Source organism: Engystomops pustulosus, chromosome 2 (genome assembly GCF_040894005.1).
Source record: "Engystomops pustulosus chromosome 2, aEngPut4.maternal, whole genome shotgun sequence".
NCBI classification, from domain to species: Eukaryota; Metazoa; Chordata; class Amphibia; order Anura; family Leptodactylidae; genus Engystomops; species Engystomops pustulosus.
In genome coordinates, this window is record NC_092412.1 from 211,956,760 (window position 1) to 211,984,267 (window position 27,508).

At 41.2% G+C, this 27,508-nt stretch overlaps 1 protein-coding gene across 3 annotated transcripts; it reads left to right on the top strand.

Annotated features, from left to right (window-relative positions):
* Positions 1-7,643: 7,643 nt before the first annotated feature.
* On the top strand, positions 7,644-26,925 carry ZFX (zinc finger protein X-linked). 3 transcript variants are annotated; one of them, XM_072137997.1, is made up of 8 exons: positions 7,644-7,957; positions 13,108-13,199; positions 14,933-15,478; positions 18,295-18,441; positions 18,528-18,671; positions 18,822-18,959; positions 19,905-20,054; positions 21,317-26,925. In XM_072137997.1, the coding sequence occupies exons 2-8, from the start codon at positions 13,136-13,138 to the stop codon at positions 22,507-22,509; spliced, it is 2,382 nt and encodes a 793-aa protein (XP_071994098.1). In that variant the 5' UTR covers positions 7,644-7,957; positions 13,108-13,135; the 3' UTR covers positions 22,510-26,925. The 3 variants fall into 3 exon arrangements, with proteins under 3 accessions (XP_071994098.1, XP_071994099.1, XP_071994100.1); XM_072137998.1 differs by lacking the exon at positions 7,644-7,957 and adding an exon at positions 8,009-8,280; XM_072137999.1 differs by lacking the exon at positions 7,644-7,957 and adding an exon at positions 8,297-8,423.
* The last annotated feature ends 583 nt before the right edge of the window (positions 26,926-27,508 follow it).

Consider the following 27,508-nt stretch of genomic DNA (forward strand, 5'->3'; position numbering starts at 1 on the left):
CCCCTTTAACCACTGCACCACCTGCATTATAACAAGGATGCACGCAGGTCTTACATCACTTACTGAAGAAGTGGAAATGTCACAAGAATAGTATGTTTCTTACTGCATTCTGTCAATGGTAAATGGGATTTACAGAGCAGGATGGAGACTTGAGATACCCCATTTAACCAGTTCGCAACCGCCCACCGTGTATTCACGGCGGCGGTCGGGTCGCGCTGCATGGAGAGGGCTCACGGGCATATTGCAGCATAGGCTTACCGGTAACACCCGGTGGCTGCAGGCAGCCTCAAAAAGATAGCGGTGCATGGACGCCGCCATCTTACCTGGGATCGCCGCTCCCCGTGACGTCAACGGGGAGCGGCGGTCCGTCTCCATGGTAGCCTTGGGTCTTCCGAAGACCCGAGGCTATTTCGTTTTAACCCCTTCATTACAATGTGCTAATAGCACATTGTAATGAATGAGAGGGAAAATCCCCATATACTGCCATACTGTAGTATGGGGGTATATGATAGGATCGATCAGACAACCTAGGGTTAAAGTACTGAAAAATAATAAAAATTAAAAGTTAAAAAAAAATTATAATAAAAAAAAAAATTTCAAATCGCCCCCCTTTCCAAAGAACTGACATAAATATAAATAAACAGTAAAAATCATAAACACATTAGGTATCGACGGGTCCAAAAATGCCTGATCTATCAAAATATGATAACGTTTTTTCAATACGATTAACCCCGTACCGGAAAATAGCGCCCAAAGTCGAAAATGGCACTTTTTTGCCATTTTGAAAAATATAAAAAAATCTATAAAAAGTGATCAAAAGGTCATACAGTCCTAAAAATGATATCATTGAAAATATTATCAAATTTCGCAAAAAAAATGACACCACCCACAGCTCCGTACACCAAAGTATAAAAAAGTTATTAGCGCCAGAAGTTGGCAAAATCAAAAAAATTATTTTTGTACAGGTTTTAATTTTTGTAAATGTATGAAAACATTATAAAACCTATAAAAATTTGGTATCCCCTTAATCGTATGACCCAAAGAATAAAGTAGACCTGTCATTTATGGCGCTCAGTGAAAGACGTAATATCCAAGCCCACAAGAAAATGGCGCAAATGCGGTTTTTCACCATTTTCACTGCATTTGGAATTTTTTTCCCGCTTCCGAGTACATGGCATGGAATATTTAATACCGTCACTATGAAGTGTAATTTGTTACGCAGAAAACAAGCCATCACACAGCTCTTTACGTGTAAAAATAAAAAAGTTATAGATTTTTGAAGGTGGGGAGTGAAAAATGGACATGAAAAAACAGGAAAGGGCCCGGTCCTTAACCGGTTAAAATCATCTCTACAGGAGTTGCAGGAATAGCTCACTTCTATGCGGATTACATAAAAACCTATTGCAGAATGCAATGTTTGGGGTCCCTCTGGTGACAAAAGGATCAGGCATGTGGCTTGCTTTAGTTGGCTGTATCTGCTCACCCATCTTTAGATGGCATTCTTCACCCAGCTTCTGTATACTACTCTTATAACCTCCTCACACTCTGATTTCCCGGACTTGTCACGTCTCCACACTTTGAAACATCACACACCCTAAAACTCACATGTTTTAACAAGCTTGCATTCAGATCAAAAGGTATAGTAAGCTGCGACTCCATTAATGCATGGCAAAATATACAGGGACAAAAGAGATGTGGAGATTCTACACATATACAGAATAACACATAAAATTATACACAGATTTAAAAGACCTTTATATGTAGAATCGTGGTGGTAGTTTCCCTTTAATGTGTAAATTTTAGGGCTAAATGAATGTATTATGGACAAAAATTTTTTATATTTTTTTTGTTTTAATTACTGGTACTATGGAAATCTCAAAGGGTTAATAATCTTTCTAAATTTTTCTTTTTTTTGGGGGGGGGGGGATAAATCTGTAAATTATAGCATAGTAATGCATCAACAAAATATTACAAGATATTAACATATGCACAATGTAGACACATTTCCTTTTGTTATCACAATGACTGTTGGTTCCTCTGTTACTTAAATTCTTTCTACTGGATGCATATGTAGGATGCAAACAGTGCATCCCATAGATAACAGTCAATGCTAAAACAATTAACAACTAAACCAGTGCATGTCTCTTAGTCTCTTTCTTTACCATCTCTCTCCCCGGCCTATTTCTTGTCATATCTCCACCCTTTGAGTAGTACCTAGGTAGACTGATTGGTGATCAAGTGGCCAAGTTTTCCAAGCGTGCCCAAGTCCTCAGTGAAATACCATGTTGTATATTGGAAGTGTGACATAATTTCCTTGATTTCTTCTCTGGTAAGCTGCCTCTAAATAAACAGTCTCCACTTCCTAAAAAATGACTCCTCTCTGTCAACGTGCAAACACTGAGTAACTTGTTGATTGACCTTGGTCAATGTGGGTAATGTGGACTCTAACCAATGGTTTAGAATGCTCCTTTTTGCAATGAGCAGTGTCATATGGGTGATCGGCCTAAAATATAGTGTGGACTCTTCATCCTGTTCCCCAGTGCTAGGTGAGCGAAATAGCATAAACATGACGTAGGCGTGAGAGGTACTAAATCCCTATATGTTTCTTGTAAAAATGCTTGCACTTGCTTCCAATAGACTTGTATTCTTGGACATGTCAAAATGGAGAGAAACAAATCTGCTCGTTGCAATGAGCATTTTGGGCACGATGTTATTCTATCAGGTCGTGAAGGATTAAGGGGGAAATTAAATGCGTATATTGCTGCATTAACTTGTAATGCGTTTTCCTCCATCGTTCACTAAGTATCCAACTCTTCATTAGGTTTCACTACGGTACGGCGGGCATACAGCGTGTGAATGTAGCCTAAGGGCAATGCTTTTTATTTAAAAGAAAACAAAAAATATGCATATATGGTGGTCTTGCTGGATCCCGGAAAAAGGAAGGATACAGAGGACAGCGTACAGTGGTACAATATGCATACTTGGTCTGCTTCCATAAGAGGATCATCTTCACAGGAAAAAACAAACAGGAACGTCAATCATATTTATGTGCATATATATGTGCAGAGTGTACCCTATGGCAATATAGTCAAATGCTTTGTACAAGCCTTTATAACAACAACAGGTTCGAATATGAACAAAACAAAGCACCCAACAACGCTTCTGCACCCCACCCCACGGCCACCCCTGATAAGGGCGAGAAATACCTATATATGTCAAGAGGTATGGAAATAGAATGGAATTTGGGGAACAGTAGTAGAAGGCGATTCAATCCAATTGTCCCTGGTAATGTAGTACGGCAATTATTTTTAATCATAGTTTTTAGGAAGTATGGGTGGGTTAATTTAAAGGAAGGGGGACGGAAAGTATTCAGACTACTTTAAATTTTTCACTCTTTGTTTGATTGCAGCCATTTGGTAAGATGTACACTCTGCACCCCATCTTGACAGAAAACCGAAATAATGTCATTTTTTTTTTTTGCTAATTTATTAAACAAATATAAGTATTTAGGCCTTTGCTGTGACACTTATAATTAACTCACTTCACATGCTGTGTATTTCCTTCTGATCCTCCTTGAGATGGTTCTATTCCTTCATTGGAGTCCAGCTGTGTTTAATTAAACTGATTGCACTTGACATGCACTCACTCACTCAACTGTGCTCTGTGCGAATAGACTCCACCGGTCGCAAGTATGTTTAACATCTGCTCAATTTCTGCTTTTTTGCAATGTGTTTGCATAAGAAATTCTCAGATCATTTACCTCAAACATAAAATTGAGCAAAAACTTAAAAACTGTGCAACTTTGAGATAAATCTCCCCCCTGTAGTAGCAGCAATGGACCCACATACACCACCTCCTATGTGGTGTAGTTTTGCGATTACATTTGCATTCTTTTGAAAATTGGCAGTTGATAAATGTGGTGTTGCACGGTGTTGTAGTGTATTTTTTCTGCCATTGCATGACTTTAGAGGTGCGTTTTTCTTGCTAAACCCCCCTAAAACGATGTTTGTGCAAACATATGCAAAAATTATACGCCAAGAAGCTACATAGGACTAACGATAAATCTCCACCACAGTGTCAGAGTACATGAGAATCATGAGCTCTAAGGAACTGCCCAAGGAGCTCAGAGGCAGAATTGTGGCAAGGCACAGATCTGGCCAATGCTACAAAAAGATTTCTGCAGCACTCAAGGAGCACAGTGGCCTTCATAATCCTTAAACGGAATTCATTTGGGAAGACCACAACTCTTACTTAACCTGACTGTCCAGCCAAATTTAAGCAATCATGGGAAAAGAGCCTTGGTGATAGAGGTAAAGCTGGGCTCTAGAGATGCACTAGGGAGATGGGAGAAAGTTCCACAAAGGCACTGCAGCCCCTACCAGTCAAGGCTTTATGGCAGAGTATGCAGACAGAAGCCTCTCCTCAGTGCAAAACATATCACCATTTTAGAATTATCACCAAATGGTTCTCATCAGAGAAGAGAGTCTGGGAGTCATGTGTTTTTTTCAAAACTGTATTTAGGCTTTTATATGTTTTGCACTAAAGAGAGGCTTCTGTCTGCACACTCTGCCATAAAGCCCTGACTGGTAGGGGCTGCAGTGATTTTGTGGGACTTTCTCCCATCTCCCTAGTGCATCTGTGGAGCTCAGCCCCAGTGATCTTGGGGTTCTTCTTTACCTCTCTCACAAAGGCTCTTTTCCCATGATTGCTTAGTTTGGCTGGACAGCCTGGTCAAGGAACAGTTGTGGTCTTCCCAAATGTCTTCCATTTAAGGATTATGAAGGCCACTGTGCTCCTTTAGTGCTGCAGAAATCTTTTTGTAGCATTGGCCAGATCTGTGCCTTGCCACAATTCTGCCTCTGAGCTCCTTATTTTCATGTACTCTGACACTGTGGTAGAGATTTATCATTAGTAATTGTATACATTGTTTTTGGGGAGTTTTTTAGCAAGAAAAAAGGCAACTCTAAAGTTACACAATGGCAGAAAAAATACACCACAGAGTGTGCAACACCACATTTATCAACTGAGAATTATCAAAAGAACACAAATGTAATCGCAAAACTACACCACATAGGAGGTGGTGGAAGCGGGTCCATTGCTGCTACAGGGGGAAGATTTATCTCAAACTTGCAAAAGTTTTTGCTCAATTTCAAAGTTCTTTATTTCATCTACACTGTTAGGATTGCAGTGGTTATTTACATCCCTTATTTGGGTCCCCGCTTAAGTGTTGTGTACCATATTGTGGGTAATTTTGTTGGTGCCTATGTAGGCTGGTGTGGAATCTTTCCAGTTCATACTTAAAACACAGAAGCCTTTTTGTGCCAGGGATAGACATTCAAATATTTGTCTACACCTGATTCTTGTGCATCCTTGTGTCTGTTTGTCTTTCTATGACTGCCTTTCTTTCATGTTCCTTTTAGGAGATATTATATTTAAGTGTACATTAACTAATAAAGCATGTCTTTACATTCATGTACATGTGTCTTTCATAGTGTATTTTATACACAGAGTAGGAGAATCCCAGCAGTGACACATGGTGGTGGTAGCATCAAGTGGTGTTTTTCAGCTGCAGGGACGGGACGACTGGTTGCATTTGTAGAAAAGATGAAAGCAGCCAAGTAAAGAGATATCCTGGATGAAAATCTCTTCCAGAGTGCTCTGGGCTGAAGGTTTATCTTCCAACAAGACAATGACCATAAGCACACAGCTAAAATAACAAAGCAGAGGCTTCAGGACAACTCTGTGACCATTCCTGCCTGGCCCAGCCAGAGCCTGGACCTAAACCCAACTGAGCATCACTGGAGAGACTTGAAAATGGCTTCCACCAATGTTCACCATCTAATCTGAAAGAATTGGAGAGGATCTGCAAGGAAGAGGCAGAGGATCCCCAAATGTAGGTGTGAAGGATTTGTTGCTTCATTCCAAAGACTCATGGCTGCACTAGCTTAAAAGGTGCTGCTGGTCTAAATACTTATGACCATGTGATATTTACATTTCTGTTTGTCTGACAAGTTGGGGTGCAAAGAGTATATTAATACCAAATTGCTGCAATTAAATATAATATAAAAAATATAAAGGGGTCTGAATAGTTTCCATACCCACATTGGGTCATGTCCTTTGAAAATGTCTGGTCGCAAAGCAAATCCAGGAAGGAATAGGACCTGCACTATAATCTCCCCCAGGCACGGCCACTGTGCACAATGGACCTTAATTATCCTCAGTTTGTGCTGCTAGTTCACAGCCCTTTTCATCACTTTTTGTCTAACCCCTACGTGCACCTGTATGGCCATGAGGGAAGCTACTTCCTGCAACAAGTCGTACTGTTACCACCAGATTATTACATAACACATTGACGGCCTTGCCTGCTGACCGCTACTTTTTGTCTTCCTTGTAACCAGTCCTAGATAGGACTATTTTAATGATTTTTGAATACCAATAAATTTAGAATTGTTATAGGACTGTCATCTTGAAGCTGGATTCTTCTGTTCTATTTTATCCTGGATCCTTTGGCAAAGTTTATCCCTGCCCGGTGCAACCCATCATCCACGTCTCGTGTGTCCAGGTGAGCTGACTTTTCTTTCTATTTTTCACTACAATTGACATGGTGCTGAAACACCTGCGATCTGAGCTGTTTACGATCGTAAATGTTAACCCCTTACATGGGGATCCCCCTAGGTATTGGAACCCCTGTGTCACTTAACAGGGGATCCACTCTTCTTTAGAGCAAGAACGTTGTCTATGGCTCGAAATTACACAAGGGGCCCAAAACACAAACACAATTAGAAACAAGACCCGCTCTGAGCTTTACTGTCCGGACAATCGGCTCATATACGTGGATTGTCATGTGCATCAGACATGGGGTCCTGTGATAGCTGTTGAAGCAATGGCTAGGACATGTCTCCAATATACGTTTGTATACAGAGACCAGATGCGATGGAACAGAGGAGAGTAATGGGTTTGGATTCCTATTCTTAGGACGCCCCCTGCTAGTTATTTGCTAATCCCAAACAACACACGAGTCCGCATTCACATGTTGCATTTCAGCTGCATTCGCATGCGTCCTGTAAGGAGCACCAGATGCTTTGAATGCAACGACACAACTAAAACGCAACATGCAAACCTGGCCTAAGGGTGCGATCATTTGCAGAGCTTGCGTTGCATTCACAAGCATTGGTTAAATGCAAGATGGTGGATACACAATCATGGAAAAACATACACCTTCGGGCAGAGGCGCGCCACCGGGCCCTTGCATTATGTTCTTAAACAACATTGTGCTTCACCCTAAGGCGGCCTTGCTCCTCCATGACACGTGAGCAGCACTTGTTACTTTCCTGGTTCTATGAGAAATGTGAACACTGCCTTACATTACCGCAGGTTTACAAAGCAGATGATTGTAAATTAATTACATGGCTGATGTTGGGGCCCCTCATATAGCACATTGCTGTTATACTGGAGTGAATTGGCTGGTAGGGGCCTGTCTACAGCCATGCACTGCACAGACACGAAATTGCGGATATTTCTGTCTATGGCTGATGTACGCGCTTCTTTCCATCGTATTATCCGTGTGAACATGAGGTAAAGTCAGGCTGCGGCAGCCCGTCTCTCCCCCGGCCGTGTAGCCGCGCTGGGCTCTGGGCCCCGGCCTGGCCTTGGCTCGGCTCTCGCAGCCTGTGCGCCTCGCATGCGGCCTCCCCCTTCCGCATTTTCCTGAGGCTCTGCGGCAGTGACGTCTACTGCTGACGGCGGCCCCGGCCAGGAGAGCTGCCCGCTCTTTTTTCCTCTCCCTCCTTCCCCCCTCTCTTTCTCTCTCAGCCATCGAGCTCGGCCCCTCCCTTTCTGCCTCTCGCACTCGCTCTATACCTTCCCCCCCTCCCTTCGAATCAGCCATCGCGTACAGGCCTAACGGACAAGGAGCCCCGGTGTCGGTGTATTGAGGGGACTGCTGCGACGTTTACAGGTAAGGCCGTGGCGGGAGAGGCTGCGGGGGCCTAGGCGGGAAGTGAGCGCGGCCCGGGGGGAGTTACAAGGCCGAGGAGGCGGCCGCGGGGCTCTGCAGCTCCGGCTCACTGGCTTTTGCCTAATTAACCTGCAGAGAGGAGACTGGGGGGAAGCGGCCGCCACGTCGTCGGACATTTGCTGCGTTTCCGTTCCGTTATCGCCCCCGCCGGTCTGAGCAGGGACAGGCCGCGGCCTTGTATGGCCCGCTACTAGGCCTCCGGTCGACCGCTTGCCCTTCCAGGCCTCAGAGGAGGCCGCAGCTAGGCCCTGGTGGGGGCGGAGGTAGGTGGGCGGCGGCGCTGAGGTGATGGCGGCCCTTCCCGCCTGATCTCACAGGACTATAGTGATGTGCACAGAGCTGTGTGTGTAATGTGCGACCTCCATTACTGCAGGGGAAGAGGCCAACAACTCGTCTATTTTATTAGGTGATTGTGAGATGCAGTGGAAGCAAGATGGCGCCGGCGCACACGCTGCATGTGAGGGAAGGAGGGAGGGGGCGCCGCCATCTTGAATGACTCAGATAGGAATAGACGGGCAGGGCGTAGGAAGAAGATAAGGGAGAGAACATGATCAGTGCAGGCTGGGGCAAGGCGTGTAGACACCTCCTATACATGGGGGGGTAGGATGGAGATATATACAGTAGAATGACCCTATATATACTGTATGTGTATATAGATATATATATCCTATACATCAAGCACAGTCTTATCCATTTATACTGCTAGTGATCAGCCACTACATAAGGACGTGTAGTGTCCTGTATATACTGTAAGATATATGTCTTATCCATTTATACTGCTGATGTTAAAGATATTTGGAGAAAACCTTATACACACTAATGCATTATGTGTTAACGGCTCCAGAATATCATCAGGTATAAAGCTATTCCCCTGGTTTAATGACCTGCTGCAGGGCTTACGCTTCCAATTCTAAAATGCAGATTATATATGCAAAATAAAAACAGCATTTAAAAAATGTATTGAGGAGATTTATATTGAATGGCTTTTTTTTCCTTCTGGACAAATGCAATAACAAATAAACATGTGTATAGAGCCCTTCCTGGCTGCAGACCACTGTGTGGCTGTCGGCCATATTCATCATTGCTGTTTCCTTACCGGGCCCTGGTTCTGTACTGTAATTATGCCTTGAGTACTGGATTGTAGTGCAGTGAAGAGATATGACCATGGATGACTGAGATGCTGTGTGCATGGGTCTATAGACCGTTTTCTATCTTGGAAATCTGACCTATGGAGGCCCATCACTTATTTTGTGATGGGACACTTGTACTAGTACCAATGTGCTCCTGAAATATGTGGCAATTGGTTATGTATAACCAAAACAGATGCAGTAATTTCCATCTTATTGTCTGAACTAGTAATGAATCATATGTGAGAGGAGAAACAACTGGTAGACACGGAAAATGAAGATTCCTGTATCCGGATTTATTTGAACATTTCATCAATCGTCATCTAAGGCTACTTACACTCCAATGCTGTTTTCCTCCGTATACTATCTGTTTTTGTAACGGGTGGTATACTGATGGTATTAAATTTCCCAGTGCCGGTATTTACTAAGATGCTTTGTCCTTTCAGTATATTCAGGCACAATCTCTGCCTAAGACCAGGTCTGATCTGGCGGAGATTTCTGCTAAAGCCTCTGCTACTTTTCTAGTGGTCGGTTCTCATCTCGGCATGCTTAAATAGGCGTGCGTGGTGTAAAACTGCATAAACTTGTTGGAAAAGGGCGATTCATGTGCCTTCCACCAGAAAACTGGTAGAGAAGGTATAATAAATCTCCCCCCCATCAATTTGAATGGACCCCTTGCACATTAAATAGTTTTTCATGGATCCACGTGTAGGGTGTAGAAAATTTAGAGCAGGTCCTATTCCTTCCCCTGTCTGTGGAATGTGAACTTAAAGGGAACCTGTAGCCAGGGACTTCATTTTCACTGAAGACAGATTGTAAAAGCCCATGACACCTGCAGTGCACATCTGCCTTTCTGACTTTTATAAGCATTTGCATTAAAATATATTTGTGTGTTATAACTTACTCTTGCATCCTGACAAAATCCTGGGGTAGTCACAGGGGTTGGGCTTTGGTTTGAATGCATTTAAATAAAACATGTGACTTGTCTGAGCTGCAGGCTGCCTCCATCTTTGTGCTCCTGTACAGCTCTGTCCCTCCCCCCCACTGATGTCATCTCACCAGGCTGTGACCTCTGAGAAGGAGCAGGAGGAGGAGCTGTACAGGAGCACAAAGGTTGGGGCCAAGCTTTGAGGAGTCACAGACAAGTCACATGTTTTTTGAAATGCATCCAAAACAAAGTCCAGCCCCTAGGACTACCCCAGGATGTTGTCAGGGTGCAAGGTAAGTTATAACGAACAAAGAAATTGTAACGCAAATGCTTAGAAAAGGCAGATTTGCACTGCAGGTGTAATGGGCTTCTGCAACCTGTCTTTAGTGAAAATGAGCTCCCTGGTGACAGGTTCCCTCTAAAGGGAACCTGTCACCACATTTGCACATATACAGCCAGTGACAGGTTCCTATAGAGCCCTACTTACTGACCCGCTTCTTTTAGCTAAAAATTGTTTGGCTTACATTCACATAAATCACCTTTTATCTTATATTACCTGGTATCAGAGAGGGCGTGTCTTGCTCAGCCGACCCCTCCCATCGAATCCTCTCTATGCCTTATGCCCCCTTACTGGTCACAGTTCATGTCATGTGACCAGAGTGACATCATCTAAAGTCCCTTAGCCTCTTAACAATAGCAAACTGTACCCCATGCATGTATCTGACCACATGAAGTCACAGAGCTGTCGGTCAGAATAATGAGCGAGAGAGGAGAGTCACAGATACCAGATACGAGTCAGAAAAGCTAATTTGCATATCAGAAAAACCTCTGTAATGTACAGTGCCTCACTGTCAGCTATTTTTAGGTGGGGAGTACTTGTAACCCTTTATCAGCAGGCATTGTTAGTCGGGGGGTCAAAACCTGGTGACAGGTCCTCTTTAAACAGATGCCGCACAGGTGTCATGTGTGTGCCTTCAGTATTTGTTTATCATTTTATAGGTAATACAATCATGTGATCTTTTAAGGGGTTTGGACTTTATTAGCCTCCTTTCCATTAACAAAAAAAATTCTTTTGGAACTGCAAAAACAAATTGTGTATGGATGACACACGGACTGCTCTATGGACATACGGCTCAGCAACACATTGCACACTGATGATACAATCAGCAGCACCTGTTCATGTAGCCTAACGCTTAATATTACACTTGGGCTCCATGTGATTCAATGGAACCAGTTTTTGATTTCTTTAGGAGACTAAGAAGGTTATATATTTACTATGTATAATTTCTGGTTGTCAGTCCCATACAGGTTTTGCTCTAGAGATAAAGGATAAGTTGCAACGGACTAAAATGAGGCATAATGTGCATTTTACTGCAAAGCAAACCTAATGCATGATAATCCATTGAAGATAGGCGTGGAAACTGACTAGTGATACATTGCATGCTTTTGAGTAATGCAGTTGTATAATGTGATGCTGTACTGCATTGCTTTAAATAGCATAAAACATATAAAAATAATGAGATTTGGCGTCCTTTGGCATAGCATGTGATGTCAGCTGTATGGCTAAAATTTAACGATAGGAGTCAATAAAACTCCAACATAGAAATTGTAATAACCAACTGGACAAAATAGTTTTATGATATTTTCTCAAAGGACGGAACACTTTCAGACTTTCTACACAAGAAAATTTGCAACATTTCTGTATAAATCCATTTTGTGTTGTGAAAATTATGTGTTTTTGGCGTGGATAAATCTGCTATGAAAACTGTCTGTACAAGATTTCATGACCTCTCATCCACTGTTCCTCACAGACTGGAAATGCTGCTTCAATGGCTCTCCAAATGTCTTTTTTTTTATTAATACACTGGGGCACATTGACTTAGGGGGTTGTGACCGTTTTCTTTCTGATTTTGCATGTTCTTTTAGTTGCAAACTGTTTGCACAGGCATTTGGGAAGTGCCTGCGCCACATTTGTTTTGCACATGACTGTTTTGTGGTGCGGCTGCACTACATTTTATGCAACACAAATTCCTGCACGGAAGGGGCGTTCCGGTGCTCAGTTGGACCGTGCGCCACATTTTACATGCAAAGTCCAGCAGAAATGTGTTGCACGGCTCATGTTTAAAGTGCACCAAAAAAGAGTGGTGCACTATCGGGGCAGTGCAGAGCGCGCCAGATTCATGAAGAAACCTGAGCCTGAATCTGGCACCCCCTGCACACTACACATACATGGTGCAGTTTGCACTGTTCTTGGTAAATGTGCCCCTCGGTGGACACAGATCAGGAGTGTCAAACTAAAATTTCCCCAAGAGCCAAATCTGTAAAATGGTCGTCCGATTGGACTTGTATCACTAAAAATGTAACTTCACTAAGTAACGTACATCCTTCCCTCCCACTGTGGTAGTAATGTTCTTCACTCAATCATTCATCAATTCTCCTTACACCCAACCTTTAGCACTTGCTAGGTCTATTGTGCTTGCCATAGCAGTAGTATTGCCCACATTTTAGTTGCATTTGAAACTTGCAAAGTGTCCATGAGCTCTCCTGCGATAATTGTTTCTCATTGATGGGCAGTTCTGTGCTATGTTTTGCCCTTGTTTTTTTTCCTTCTAGAAAAAAACATTTTGACACCTGGGTGCTTCTGGTTGAGTTTGCCCCTGCAAAACCTCATAGTTATTTATGATTTTTTGTTTGCGGCCCATTGGACATCAGTGGGCGAGAGCTGCTCACCTCGCTGATGTCCATTAAAAATGCCTGCCCACTCCAGAAATCTGGTTAGGAACAGGATCTGTCCTATCATTTGCGGCCTGGCCGCTCAGCACGTTCATGGTGCGGTTAGACAAGATATATACACCGTGCCTCACCATGACTTCACATTACACGAGCGCCAGCGCTGCTTTGATAGTAAGTATAATAACTATACCTAACACTGTTGGACTTTTCTAAATAAATACATTTTAGAAATCTATATTCTTTATAAATGTTTTATGTAAATTTAATGTAATGATTAACATTCTATTTATATTGTTTTATAGAAAAATCAGCTAATGATTGTTCAGAGTCATGGAAGAAGATGTAGCAGAGCTTGCACTGCAAACAGAACCGCATGCTTTTTTTCATGCTTCAGGTACTTAAACTTATTTCTCTTGTATGTGACTGCGTGCATAATTTGGACTGATGGATAGTGATGGAAAGACCCACAAGTGTTTGGCTCCATACTTAGAAATCGGTTTGGGTACGGAACCGAACCAGACCACTAGTGACACCTGTGTTTGGTGTCAACTATTTAAAGGGCACCTACCACCCCGATCCTACCTATAAAGGTAGAAGGGGTGGTAGGTGGATGGATGGGACGTGAGGATAGCCCTTTTTTGGGCTAATCCTCACGTCCCGGGTATGTTTTAGAAAACTTTATTGTAGCTATATGCTAATTTTTTAATGCGGCTACTGGGGCGTGGAGTAGCCGGACATGAGGCTACTAGTCGCGGCTACTCCAAGCCCCACTAGCCACGTTACTCCGCCTACCAGATCATCTTCGGCGCGCAGCTCCTGGTAGCTGCGCACCCTCGTCCGGGTCGCATTTCTAAAAGACACCCGGGAAGTGAGGATTAGCCCAAAAAAAGGGCTATCCTCACGTCCCATCCATCCACCTACCACCCCCTTCTACCTTTATAGGTAGAATCGGGGTGGTAGGTTCCCTTTAAGTGCCTCTGGCAGCATTCAAATGATGTGGTGGGTGTGCACCACAATTTTGGAGGGGGTGTTCATGAGGTCATCATGGAATGGGGATCCTCCCCAACACATGCGCCTCATCAGTTCAAATGCCTCTGGCAGCCTTGCTTGGTGCAGGGGTTACCAGCAGTGTGTTGAGCTGGACCTGATTTTTCTGATGAAGTTCAGGTCTGCTCAAAACTACTGATGGACTAGAACATTTAATATATTAAAGGAAGGTCTGTCTGTTGGGTACCAATGTAAAAGGTCATTGGTAGAAAATGCTAAATCAAAAGGCCTGGCTCAGCTATTTAGCAAGAATGAAAATTCAAGCACAAAAAACCATTGATGGAAATAGTTAAAGGCAATTTTATGCAAATGCATGCTGCAGGATGAAAGTGTGGCCCCAGAGCATGAGATTCTGAAAACCACTTAACTTAGAAGTACAAGATAAGAATGTATCACTTATGCTGGTATCTACATGCACTTATCACATCAAAACACTAGAAACTGAAATTTCCATTCTAGTTTGTTCTAGTGGACAAATGTCCTAATTTGGTAGATAGATAATTATATCTGCAGCTGCTAATCTTCCCATTGCTTCAATAGATAAGGAATAAAATACTCACCTGATAAGCCTAATGGACTTTTATTATTTTTATACAATTTTAAATGTGTTCTGTGCCAAACTGTTTCAGAGATTGTTGAGCTAGGTTTTAGATTACATCATACCAGTACCTAAGCTTTAGCTACAATAACCATTTACAAGTGAGATATATTCTACACTTGCATGTAAAGTTTTAAATGGTATTCCTATCTCATAACACGATGGCTTATCCTTTTTATGCAATGCCCCGTTATCCTGTGAAACAAGGGAATGCAACCCTTAAAGAACTACCAGAAGTTCCATATGAAAGGTGCTATGCCCATGATAGTGTTTCATGTGCTCTGCTCTCATCAGTTCTGTGTTATTTATAGGACTATCTCTGTGACTGGTAGTTGCAGAAAGGCTTTTTCCAACCTGCTGAGGTATTAGATTAATAAAATTACTGAGAAAGAAGTCAGAATTGAGTACTATTAAACAAATGTGTCTCAGTAATAAAGTTTTATAAAATTAAGCTCACTCCTTTTTTTCATTTTATTTTGTAGAAACTGGAACCCCTCACCTTAATGGCAATGAGATCATTGTGGAAATCCAAGAGACTGTCTTTGTTGCAGATGGGGAGGGAGGCATGACCGTTCAAGGATTTCATGACGATGCGGATTCTGTTGTCATCCAAGATGTAATTGAAGATGTTGTTATTGAAGATGTGCAGTGTTCTGACATTTTGGAGGGAGCACGGGTATCAGAGACTGTAATAATACCAGAGCAGGTTCTAGAAGATGAGATTGGTCCCGACACAGAGGAGCAGGAACTGGAAGAAGATGTGTTATCCAGTTGTGATGTTCCTGAGAATGTCTTAGACTCTGACTTGGTGGAAGGAACCCTAACTGTTGCCAGCAGTGAAAATGCTATTCATCCAGATCATGTAGTAGGAGAGGAGATGGCAGATGATAGCCTTGGTGATGACATTATTTCAGAAGAGGTCCTTGTAGCAGACTGTGCTTCAGAGGCTGTGATCGATGCTAATGGCATTCCAGTGCAAGGTCCTGATGGGGAAGAAGTCAATTGTGACGATTACCTTATGATATCTTGTAAGTTTCAGCACATAATTGTTAAAATCATAAAGGGTAACATTCAATTTTAAATGAAAATATGTTTTTTAAGGTTTTTTTTATTTTTTTTAAGAATTTCCATTTGTGGAAATTCTTTAAAGGGGTGTTTCAAGTTTGCAAATTTGATCATCTTTAGAATAAGTAATAAATTGGAGGTCAGTGCAGATCAGGCAGCCAGAGTACCCCGACTAGTCAGCTACAGGAAGTGGTCACAACTCAATCACTTCTATGTATGGCACTTCTGGTTCACAGGCCAGTACATCGCCTTCATTCCTGTTGGGGCCACACTGAGGGGCTTGGTAGGGAGTTTGAACGCTGCAGTCTCATCAGTCTATTGACCTTGGTCAACTTTTTAAAGGCATCAATATGAGGAGGCTGATCCACGTGACTTCTGCAATCAGAAAAATGTGGCATATTTAACGGAAACCTATCATCAGTAATTGACCTAATAAACCATTACAAGTATGTTGTGAAGCAGATTGACACCTACCAGATCATGTTTCTTTCATGTCTGTGTGGTGGCATCATTCAGAAAATCAACTTTGAAGTGAGATGTAAATTGGTTATATAAAGTCGCAGAGAAAGGAGCTCAGCACTGGAGTCAAGCTCTCCTCACATCAGATTGAAGGAGATCTGTTTAGGGATGTGTCTGGATGCAGGACCATCAATTACGGTAAATAGGGCATTCTGAAGTGAGCAAAGCTTGACTTCAGTGTTAAACTCTCCACCTCCTTGACTTTATTAACTAAGTTACATGTTGATTCTCTTGTTGATACTACCACGCTGGGCCATGAAATAAACATGATCTAGAAGGTGTTCAGTGCGTCGTGGACACATTTACTCGTGGCTATTTTTGTGAGCCAGTGATGAATCCTATATGTCCCATAACTAGAAGTGAGCGAGCTTGAAGCTTCCAGCTCTCTCACTTCCGCTCTCTTACTCTGGATTCATTTTCCTGTTCTTCATTGAAATTTGACATCCCTGATGTAATCTCTCTGGAAGAGTAAGGGCACAATACACATTAGATTGTTGGCTAGTCTTTGCAGTGCGTTTATCAAACAAAAAGTGGCTTATTGCAGTAGCAAGTAACAGCCTAGCGTGTAAACTAATGTCACCACTGGTCTCTGTAGCTGTGACGGGCCTCGGCATTGGCCTAGACTGTAGTGCTGTGTGGGCTGTGGAGTCTGTAAGACTCACTTCTGACTTCTTAATTTCTTTAACTCCAACTCCACCAAAATGGTCTCTGACTCCATAGTCCTGGTTTCCTGGTCACTCTAGCTGTTGTATGATGAGAGCAGGCATTCCATCCCAATGCCTTTTCCTTGGATCTATAAAAGAGGAGCTTCCATACCGAACATGTAAATAAAGTGCAGCACACATTAAGTTCAATTAATGTTCTACAGTCTGGTGAGCAACCCGCGGCCTGTCATGCTGCTGAGTCAAGAGCCCAGTAAGTGCGTATGACAGTGTGGGCCCCTGGCCTGAATCCTTTGATCAGGAATAGAACTGGAATTTTAAAGAAATGTTGGCACATACTGGATTGATCAAACTAGCAATTTATTATATATTTGTAGAGTCAGAAATTTTATCATGACCACACAGCCCTGCAGGAGAGTTTAGAAAGAATCTTTAGTTTTATTTTGGTGATTGTGCTTAATCCCTTACCGACTTGTAATGTATAAGTACGGCTGAGGCTCACAGGCTGAGCCCTCTTCATACAAGGTGTGTGTGTTTGCTGCATACTAAAGCAAATACCCACAAGTGGCACCCAATTTTAGCACCTATCGTGTTTTGACCCTATGGTTGCCACCAGCAGTGCGTGGATGCTGCCATCTTGGCTGAGATCATAACTCACCGTGACATCACCTGAGGCTGTATGGTTTTTGCAGATCTGTGCCAGTGGCATATAGTATTAGATCATGTGTAAAATTCTCCTACGGTATATACTGCCTTACTGTAGGATTAGTCAGACAACCTAGGATCATAAAAAAAAACCTTACAAATTCAAAAATTTCCCTAGAAGTGATCTAAAAATAAACAGTAAAAATCCTAAATATGTTTCGGCTTCTTGGGACAAGGTATACCCTCTCTATCAAAATGTAATAAGGGTTAGTCACGGAGTTGAACCCCTTAAGGGAAATTAACGCCCAAATGACGAAACCCCACATTTTTGCAAAAGTGATCAAAAGGTTGTATAATATTTTAATAATGATAGTATAATAAAAGGTTGTATATTATATAAATCTTTATATAGTGCCATCAAATTCCATCAGTCCCCAAAATGATAGCAATGAAAACATCAGCTACACTGAAGTATGAAAAGGTTATTAGCACCAGCAGTTGGCAAAAGAGAATTTTTATTTAATTTTTGTACAGAAAGTTTTAATTTTGAAAATGCATACAAACCTATATAAATTTTTGTATCGTCGTGATCATACTAATCATCTCATTTGGGGTGCAAATTGAAGTCTGTAAAAACCAAGCCCACAAGAAAATGGTGCGGATGCGGTTTTTCATAAATTTTTACTGCATTCAGAATTTTTTTTTTCAGTCCATTACACGACCTGAAATATTAAATACCATCACTATGAAGTGCAATTTATTACACAGAAAACAAGCCGGCAGAGAGCTCTTTACATGGAAAAAATTAAAAAGGTGTTTTTTTTTTTTTTGTTTTTTTTTTTTAAAGGTATGAAAAGTGAAATGCAAAAATGAAAAAGGGCCTGGTCATTAATCTATGTATTTGCTGTGAATATGTATTTTAAATTATAATGTGTATTTTAAATTCTCCTTAGTGGATGATGCTGAAAAGATTGGTGAGGAATGTGCAGAGGAGATTGCCATGGCAGGCGAAGTGGATGGCGACCCAACTAAATTAGATGGATCATGTCCGGAAGTCATCAAGGTTTACATCTTTAAAGCAGACCCTGGTGAAGACTTGGGTATGAAATTTCAATTCATTTTCATTCATTGTGTGTGAAATGTTTTTTAGAGAAAACAAAATTGACATCAGTAACTTCCTTGTCAGGTGGCACTGTAGACATTGTGGAGAGTGAGTCCGAAAATGATCCTGGAGATGGACTTCTTGATCCTCATACTGGAGGTCGCCTTCCCCGTGAGAAAATGGTTTACATGGCTGTAAATGATCCTCAGAATGATGATAATGATTTGGGTAGGTTCACATGCTCATTTTGTGCTAGTTAATTGTAGACTATAAGCTTTATAAAATTCTTATATCTGGTGGGCTGCTTTTATGTTGTTGCTTCAACAACATACAGGATACAGGATATAGAAAAATGTAATGTGTGTTTTGTTTCATCAGATGTAGCAGAAATAGCTGATGAAGTATATATGGAAGTAATTGTTGGAGAGGAAGATGCAGCAATTACACATGAACATCAGCTGGATGATGCAGAATTAAGCAAAACTTTTATGCCGGTTGCCTGGGCTGCAGCATATGGTAAAAGAATCCGTATTGCATGTTTTGAGATGCTGTAGTTGCTTGTAAACGTGTCTTGCATGGACAGCTTATTATCACCCCAATGTCTTTGTTTACCTGTACAAGTCTTTCACATACAGCTATGCTTGTTACACTCGTATCACAAGCCCACATTCACTGTTTTTGAAACTCTAATGGTACCTATGAGGCAGATTAAAATTTTGTCCATAACCCCCCCCCCCCCCCCCAAATTTGTTGAATATGTCTAAAAAATACCCTTTTGAAATTTTTTTTTTTTTTGGCGTTAAGTTGGCCAGCTAATAGGACGTCCACACTAGACAGTCTTTAAACTTCGTAAAGTTTATCATTGAGCAACACACTTTGGTAATGCTGGTGCAAAACCCTTTATTTTACTTAAAAAAAAAAAAACATTTTTTTAACGGTTTTTGATATATACAACACAGAGATAGCAAAATACAGAGCCTGGCCTAACGGGCGCATAGGCCGGCCAAGACAATAATACCCAAAGGGCTGATCAAGCATCACATAGGAGGAAAGCCAGTGTTTGGTTGAAGTCTGGCAGCAATTGACATCACCCGTCGTTGCTTGCAAAGAATAAGAGTGTAACATTTTATTTATGGTAAAGTCAAAGTGTCCAATTACTTTTGATTTCTTTAAATGCCAATACTGTGAATACAAAGGGTCAACCTCTTGAATTAAACAAAGTCTTTTTCATTCATTTCTTCTTAAATGTTGTTTTGTTGCAGAGCTCAAATCATGAAAGTTATGTCACCATGCAAGTGAAAATGTCCTATTGGTCATAAAAACCGTTCCTCTTCAAGGAAAATATTAATACTGTAAAGCAAAAATGTGTTTTTGGTATCACTACTATAATGCTTCTTTATTTTAAAGTTCATAAGATAGATTAATGTTGCTACTACTCATTTAATGGGCATTGTTTTCTAGGTAATAATATGAATAACAATTTGGAGGGTATGGAGCACAGAAATGGCACTGCTAGTGCCCTATTGCACATAGACGAATCTGATGGACTGGACAGGCTAAAGCAAAAACCAAAGAAGAAGAGGAGGGGAGAAAACCGTCAGTATCAAACAGGTGTGTGCCTTGGTGATAAACTGGAGGGAGTACAAATGTCTCTTTTTGCCATGTTCCTTTATGGCTCCACTGCCAGCCTTCCTGGGTCCAGTGAGCTCTGCTTTAGCCAACGCCTATTTATTGCAACATTTGCATGTTAGAAAAGCTTCTTGTTTTTCTTTTAAATGCGGAAGCTGAACAAGGCACTTAAAGTTGTGAAATTCTCCTTCCCAAGGCTTTCACTTGAATAATGGTTAGACTGTAATACTAAACACTTGCCACTAGAGGTCCTATTTGTTTCAAGATTTCTGAATTATGTTTTGTTGAGTTAAGTTTACTATTTACATAAACCTCTATACCAGTGATGGCAAACCTTTTAGAGACCGAGTGCCAAAACTACAACCAAGACCCACTTATTTATTGCAAAGTGCCAACACAGAAATTTAATTTAAGATTTATGCTCCCTTCTCTGTCACAGCTTTCATTGATACCAGCACCCTGAGGACACCAATAAAGCATAAAATAGAAGAAATTTGGATGATCATTGTAGCTTTGCTCCAGGGTCCCATAAACAAGAATTGTTAGGGTCGGAGCAGTACCTACAATGATAATCCAGATCTGTCCACACCTTCCCACTCTTCCAGTAGTCCCAGGTAGAGCTGTCACTTTAAAATATCTCTGTGCACAGCAAGTCCTGGGCTGTCTAGGACTGCAAGAAGATACCTGGAGTCATCTCTGGTGATGGCCTGGGTGCCCACAGAAAGGGCTCCGAGTGCCACCTCTGGCACCAGTGCCATAGGTTAGCCATCACTGCTCTATACAGTATTAGATTTTACAATTTGTTGAATCTGATGCAATATGATTCTGCATCGTGTAATATTCTGTTTAGTTACAAAGACTTTATTCTAATAAACTCTTATTAATATATTGATATTACACGTTGAAGTTGATTGAATAATTTAATTACTGTTTGCACTCAAAAGGTCCTGTCACCGTCATGCAATAGCCTGTTTTTGTAGGCATCTCCATCGGGACAAAGAGTTATATGTTAAAATAGTGAATCAATAATATTTGCCATGATAATATGGGGACCGTATGGAGAGGGCTCACAAGCCAAGCGACCATATAGACCATTTTAGGAATGCCAATAAGAACTTTTCTTTCTTTGGCTTTAATTTTTATTGTTCCGTCAATAATATAATATAATAAATAATATGTTTATTGCGGAATTCAATGCTTCAAATGTCCTGACAAATTGTTTATGTGTATGTTGTATTTTCTAGCCATAATTATTGGTCCTGATGGGCACCCGCTTACTGTTTATCCATGTATGATCTGCGGCAAGAAATTCAAATCCCGAGGCTTTCTTAAAAGACACATGAAAAACCACCCAGAACATCTGGTGCGTAAGAAATATCGCTGCACAGACTGTGATTATACTACCAATAAGAAAGTAAGTCTGCATAACCACCTGGAGAGTCACAAACTGTCTGCAACTGTGATTAAAACAGAAAAAGAATTGGATTGCGATGAATGCGGTAAAGTATTCCTACACGCTAATGCTTTGTTTGCCCACAAGCTCACACACAAAGAAAAAGCAGGCAACAAAATGCACAAGTGCAAGTTCTGTGATTACGAGACCGCTGAACAGGGCTTACTAAACAGACACTTATTGGCTGTGCACAGCAAGAGCTTTCCTCACATCTGTGTGGAGTGTGGAAAAGGTTTCCGTCACCCTTCGGAATTAAAGAAGCACATGCGTACTCATACCGGCGAGAAGCCATATATTTGTCAATATTGTGACTACAAATCTGCTGACTCCTCTAATTTGAAAACTCATGTAAAGACAAAGCACAGCAAAGAAATGCCATTCAAGTGTGAAATATGTCTCCAAACGTTTGCAGACTCTAAAGATCTTCAGGCACATGTTATCCTGCATCAGGAGAGCAAAAGTCACCAGTGCTTGCATTGTGACCACAAAAGCTCTAACTCGAGTGACCTGAAAAGGCATATTATTTCTGTGCACACCAAGGATTATCCCCACAAGTGTGAAGTCTGTGAGAAGGGCTTCCACCGACCCTCCGAGCTTAAAAAGCATGAAGCGGCACATAAGGGTAAAAAGATGCATCAGTGCAGGCATTGTGAGTTCCAGATCGCGGACCCATTTGTGTTGAGCCGTCACATCTTGTCTGTACATACTAAGGAGTTGCCATTTAGGTGCAAACGCTGCCGTAAAGGCTTCAGGCAGCAACAAGAACTAAAAAAGCACATGAAGTCTCACAGTGGTAAAAAAGTGTATCAGTGTGAGTACTGCGAGTACAACACCACAGACGCTTCTGGTTTTAAACGCCATGTCATCTCCATCCACACCAAAGACTATCCCCACCGATGCGACTACTGCAAGAAAGGCTTCCGCCGGCCATCGGAAAAGAATCAACACACTATGAAACATCATAAAGAGGCTAGCTTAGTGTGACCTTGTCTGTCGTGGTGTTTGCAGAATATTGCTAAAATATACCCGTTCTTGTAGAGGACAGCGTCATGTTTAGTGAATTTCTGTGTTCTCTTTTCTTTCGTAAGATTATTAATCTATGTGCCTCTAAACGAATAATTATTTTTATAGTCCAGTACGGCTCTTTGTTTAATAAATTAACAAAGTTGCATTTATGAGGAGGTCACTGGATATGTATGTTCAGTTCTTTCTTCCAAAATTTGTCTGCCCTTGTCAAGCTGTTTTGGTAATTTTGACTTTACTCTCCCCCCCCCCCCCTTTTAATTTTAAAAATGGCCCATTTCTACAGTTGTTAAAGCTTAGGGAAATGTGGAGTGGATCCCAGAGAGAAAAGTAAAAGTAATACCTTTCCCCTTTCTTTGGATCCAGTCCAGGATTTCCCTAGAAGATCTCCCTAAGGCCCCATGCAGATGACCATATTGGGGGCTGTGATCTGGCCTTACAAATTATGACCAGGTCACGGCCTACAGAGAGGTCTGTCACACGTGGCCACAGTGAGCACATAGTGGCCCAGCCGGGCGACTGCTACGCAAGATGTAGAGCAGGTCCTATTTTTCACCTGATTTGCAGTGTTCTCCCCCTCCCTTCTCCACCTAGCCCAGCACTTCACCCCAGTTTCTTCATATTCACTGTTTCATGCTCGTATGCACTGTATGAAAATCTGTGATGAATTTAGACCAGCAGATCTAGGAAACAGCTACATTCACTGGAAAGGAGCAGCTCCAATTTCTTGCTTTATGAGACTGTGTCGATTACTGAAGCTTAAAGGCCATCTACTATGTCTACATATTGTTACCAGCTCAGTGCTCGTTACCTTAGGGCAGTGATGGCAAACCTTTTAGATGCAGAGTGCCCAAACTACGACCGAAACCCAAATATTTTTTGCAAAGTGCCGATTCGACAATTTAAACAGTAGCTTATGATTCCCTGTTGTCTTACATGTTTAAATTGTATAGGCACCGGAGGACACCAATACAGTAGAAATAAGGAGAAGCAGTTTCGGATTATCATTGTAGCTTCCTTCTAGGGTTCTGGGCTGCCTGGGACTGCAGGGGGCCTTGAGTCCTGTCTGGCGAACTCTGCGTTGAGGTGATGGCGCAGGTGCCCATCGAGAGGGCTCTGAGTGCCACCTCTGGCACCCGTGCCATAGGTTCGCCATCACTGCCTTAGGGGTTTAATTGCAGCGGTTTTCCCATCTTCAGCAAACTTCTGTATACCAAATAAATACATTTATAAAAATATGCTAATGAGCTAGAGGGGCCCAGGCCTATGGCAGCTCAGCATTTCCTGGATCTGTCCCATAATAAAAATATGTATGACCCCTTCATCAAAATTCTTTTTTCTGGCCTCTTCCAAGCCCTTCAGGCAGCCGGTCATGTCTACCGGCTGTCTGCAAATTTCGCAAATGCAGTGTGGTTACTTGCACAACCGAAATGGAAACCTTCGTCCACGCAAAGTAGAAGCTCTCGCGCATGCTAAAGATTTGCGGATGAAGTCACTGCCTGTCTGCAGCGCTTGCGACTGGCCAGAAAAATGAATTTTATTAAAGGGGGCATATATATTTTATTATATGACGGAGCAAGGAGGCGCTCAGTTGGCATAGGATCATTAACATATTTTTGTAAATGTATTTATTCGGTATAGAGGAGCTTGCTGCCATTAAACCCCTAAGGATAATGAGCATTGAGTTGGTGACAGTCCACCACCAGTAAAATGGTGGTAGATGTCCTTTAACCAGGGCTTTACTACCATACACAATGGATTAGATGGGCATGTATTATTGCAGTAATGGTGCTGCTGTCTCCCTGTAGCTGATCACACATTGGAGGCCTAGTCTGAAAATTAGTCAATGCAGATTCTAAAATGAAACCATTACACTTGCTACTGGGTCTTTATATGAAAAGTAGTAATATTTCTGTCCGTTTTGGTTTTACCAATAATAGCATATTATCTCTATCTGCAATGTTTAATTTGCTCTTGCGGAAAGTGTCCCACTTGGAAATTGTTTCATATGGACTGGGGCATCGGTGCACAACTCTCCATCCACTTCTATGGGATTTCTGTGACGTCCATCTACCACCAACCTCATGGAGTGAATGAGCACACCACCCCACTCTGTATGGGACACAGAGGACTTGTGATTGCCAGGGGTCTCTCTAGTGGATAAGTCTTTAGTGGGGAAACCATTTAATTTTTAATCCGCAGAAACATTTTTTAAGTGAATACAATTCGGCGTCCCATGATAGGAGGCGGTAGTTACTTATACATTATCTACACTTTTTCTTTTAATTCATGGATCCATTATTCTTTTTCATTCTGTACCATCACAACCTTTATACCGGGTTTGCTGCTTTTTCTACCATCTGTTTTACAGGCAGTGTTATGTGGATGTCTCTAAGAAGAAAAGTAGAAATGTCTATATCAGAATATATAACCCAGTTCTTTTTTTATAGAGGTTTTTATAGATTTCTTTTAATGAAATACTAAAGCTCTAATACTTCCCAGAATAGTTACTATATCTTTGGGATGGGAGGGGAAAGAAACGCTTTATTGTAATATAGACAAACCACATGGGAGAAAGCTGGAGAAATGATTACAGTAAAAGTATTGATGGCTACTATGTATAAAGTGTTGACAATAATTTTATTTGTATCAGAAAAGTAATCTTCGGGCTATGCAGTGCAATTATGCAAAGAACAACGTAGATATATTCACGTACTACATGACGGAAAGCGCTGACACGTTGTTACCGGTGCACCATATGTATTGATAGTATGTACTTCTGTTTTGTCCTCTTCAGTGAATTGGCACATGGAGATTTTTATGGAGATTTTAAATGCTGTTTACACTTGTGATATGTTTTGGCTTTTTTTTTTTTTTTTTTTTTTTTTTTTTTTAATTTGGGTCTTAAATTATTGAGAAAAATTGCACTTTTTTAATATAACTGGTCGTGTATTTTGCTGCATGCAGATCAGAAATAGTTTTGAGGGAGAAAATTGGACTAGGGTTGCATATAACATACTGGCAGCAGTGTAAACCTGCATATAGAAGTCCCATTAATGTTTCCGGCTTTGGTGGAATTTGTAAAATGTTAATGGCACTTTTGTACTTCTTATGATCCTGCATGTAGTGACACCACTCTTCTTATGCTTTATATACAGTCCAAGGTGTTTTATTTCTTTGCACATGACACTAAAAGCTGTGGGCACTCCCACTGCCCCATACGTGAAGAGGTTTTCCCACTAAGGCCTACACTTGCGAGTGTGATGTGATGAATTCGCAGCATGTGCGGCCCGAACGCTGCAAACTGGAACTGAACGGAGTTCAGTTCCGGTTTGCCGTGATCCAGGTAGCACGCGTTGCGAGTGTAGAACTGGCCTAACGGTGCTTATTCCTCAGAATAGTGTCCGACTGCCGGCATCACTAGTATTCGTGAGACTTGAGTGTCTACGAGTACTTTGTTGGGATTGACTCTACTCCATTAAATTTGAATGGACTGGTTGTTCTGTATGAGCAGCACCACTCCATTCACACAGGAGAGTTGTGGGCTCCCATTCTTGTGGCCGCCAAGCAGTTGGGAAGGGTATAAGAGATGTTAGTAGGGAAAACCCCTTTAAATTACATCCAGAGATTAAGAACATGACGTCTACTCTGCCCAATACTTGATACCAACGTGAAGGGGTGAGGGTGAATCCTCTTTGTCGGCTCTTACTGTAGGTAGGGGCTTTTCTTCACGTTGACATTCTAATGAAATAGTTTTATAGGTTACCAGAATGTATTACATTAAATCTAATAGTTACTGAACTTACACCACACAATAAATACCTGCAGTGCAGTGTTTATGATTTCCATCGTGCATAGAATCCAGTTCTCGTAATCTATACATAGTATAATATTAAGATTAGGATATAATCAAGGCTTCACTTCACTTTTTGTTACAAGAACGGGGCTGTAAAGATGTAAATTTGTCTTTTTAACTTTTTTTTTAAAAATATGTTAGATTCATCTGGCTTTTGTAAAGACCACATCTGTATAAAGAGGTTTAGCTATTGTTTATACTTGTTTCTTTGTTTCCATGGTTTTAGTTTCAATTACAAAGTATGGTAAGTGCTCCATGAATGTTTATGTTGAATGTTCAAGAGGTACAGGTTCATTATTATTATTATTATTATTTTTTTTTTTTTCTTTTTTAATTTTGGTTTCTCTTTGTACAAGAACATAATGTAAATTATTCATTAGACCCAGCCTGTAAAATATTTTATTGTCTTTATTCTGTGTAAAATTTTGTATAAAATGCAGAATCAATATAGGGATGTGAGATGACATTGTAATTGTGCTCTTGATAATGTGGTAAAATAAAGATCAGAATATTTTCCTGTTTGTGGATGTTCACAGTGTTTTATATAAGAATAATACACATACTCCTCTCTGTACACTTTTCGTATTGGTCTAGTCACGTTAAAAGCATTGCTGTGCTGTATAATATAGTATCAATATAATCAATACGATCTTGTTTTGATGAAGATTTTTTTTGTGTGCTTTGACATGTGATGCTTGCTGTTTTATCTGAATTTTCATTGTGTTATTTGCTGATAAAAATATGCAGAATTCAGGGCTTATTCACACATTTGTGGAATGAACAATGCTCCGAGGACAGGAGTTAAAAGCCACAAAGATATGCATGATGGAGGGAGTTCTCACAGAGCACCACAGTGTATTGTAGTCATGTTAAACAATTTTGTCTTTGGTTCTGGTTAGAGGGAACCTGTCATCACATTTTCACAAATACAGCTAGTGGCAGGTTCCTGTTGAACCCTTTTAACTGACTTAAATTTTTAGCTAAAAACTTAGTTTCCCTTACATCCCCCATAAATCAACTTCATCTTGTAGTGTCTGACATCAGTGGGGGTGTGTCCTGCTTGGCCAGCCCATCCCATCTTCTCCTCCCCATGCTGCTTCTCAG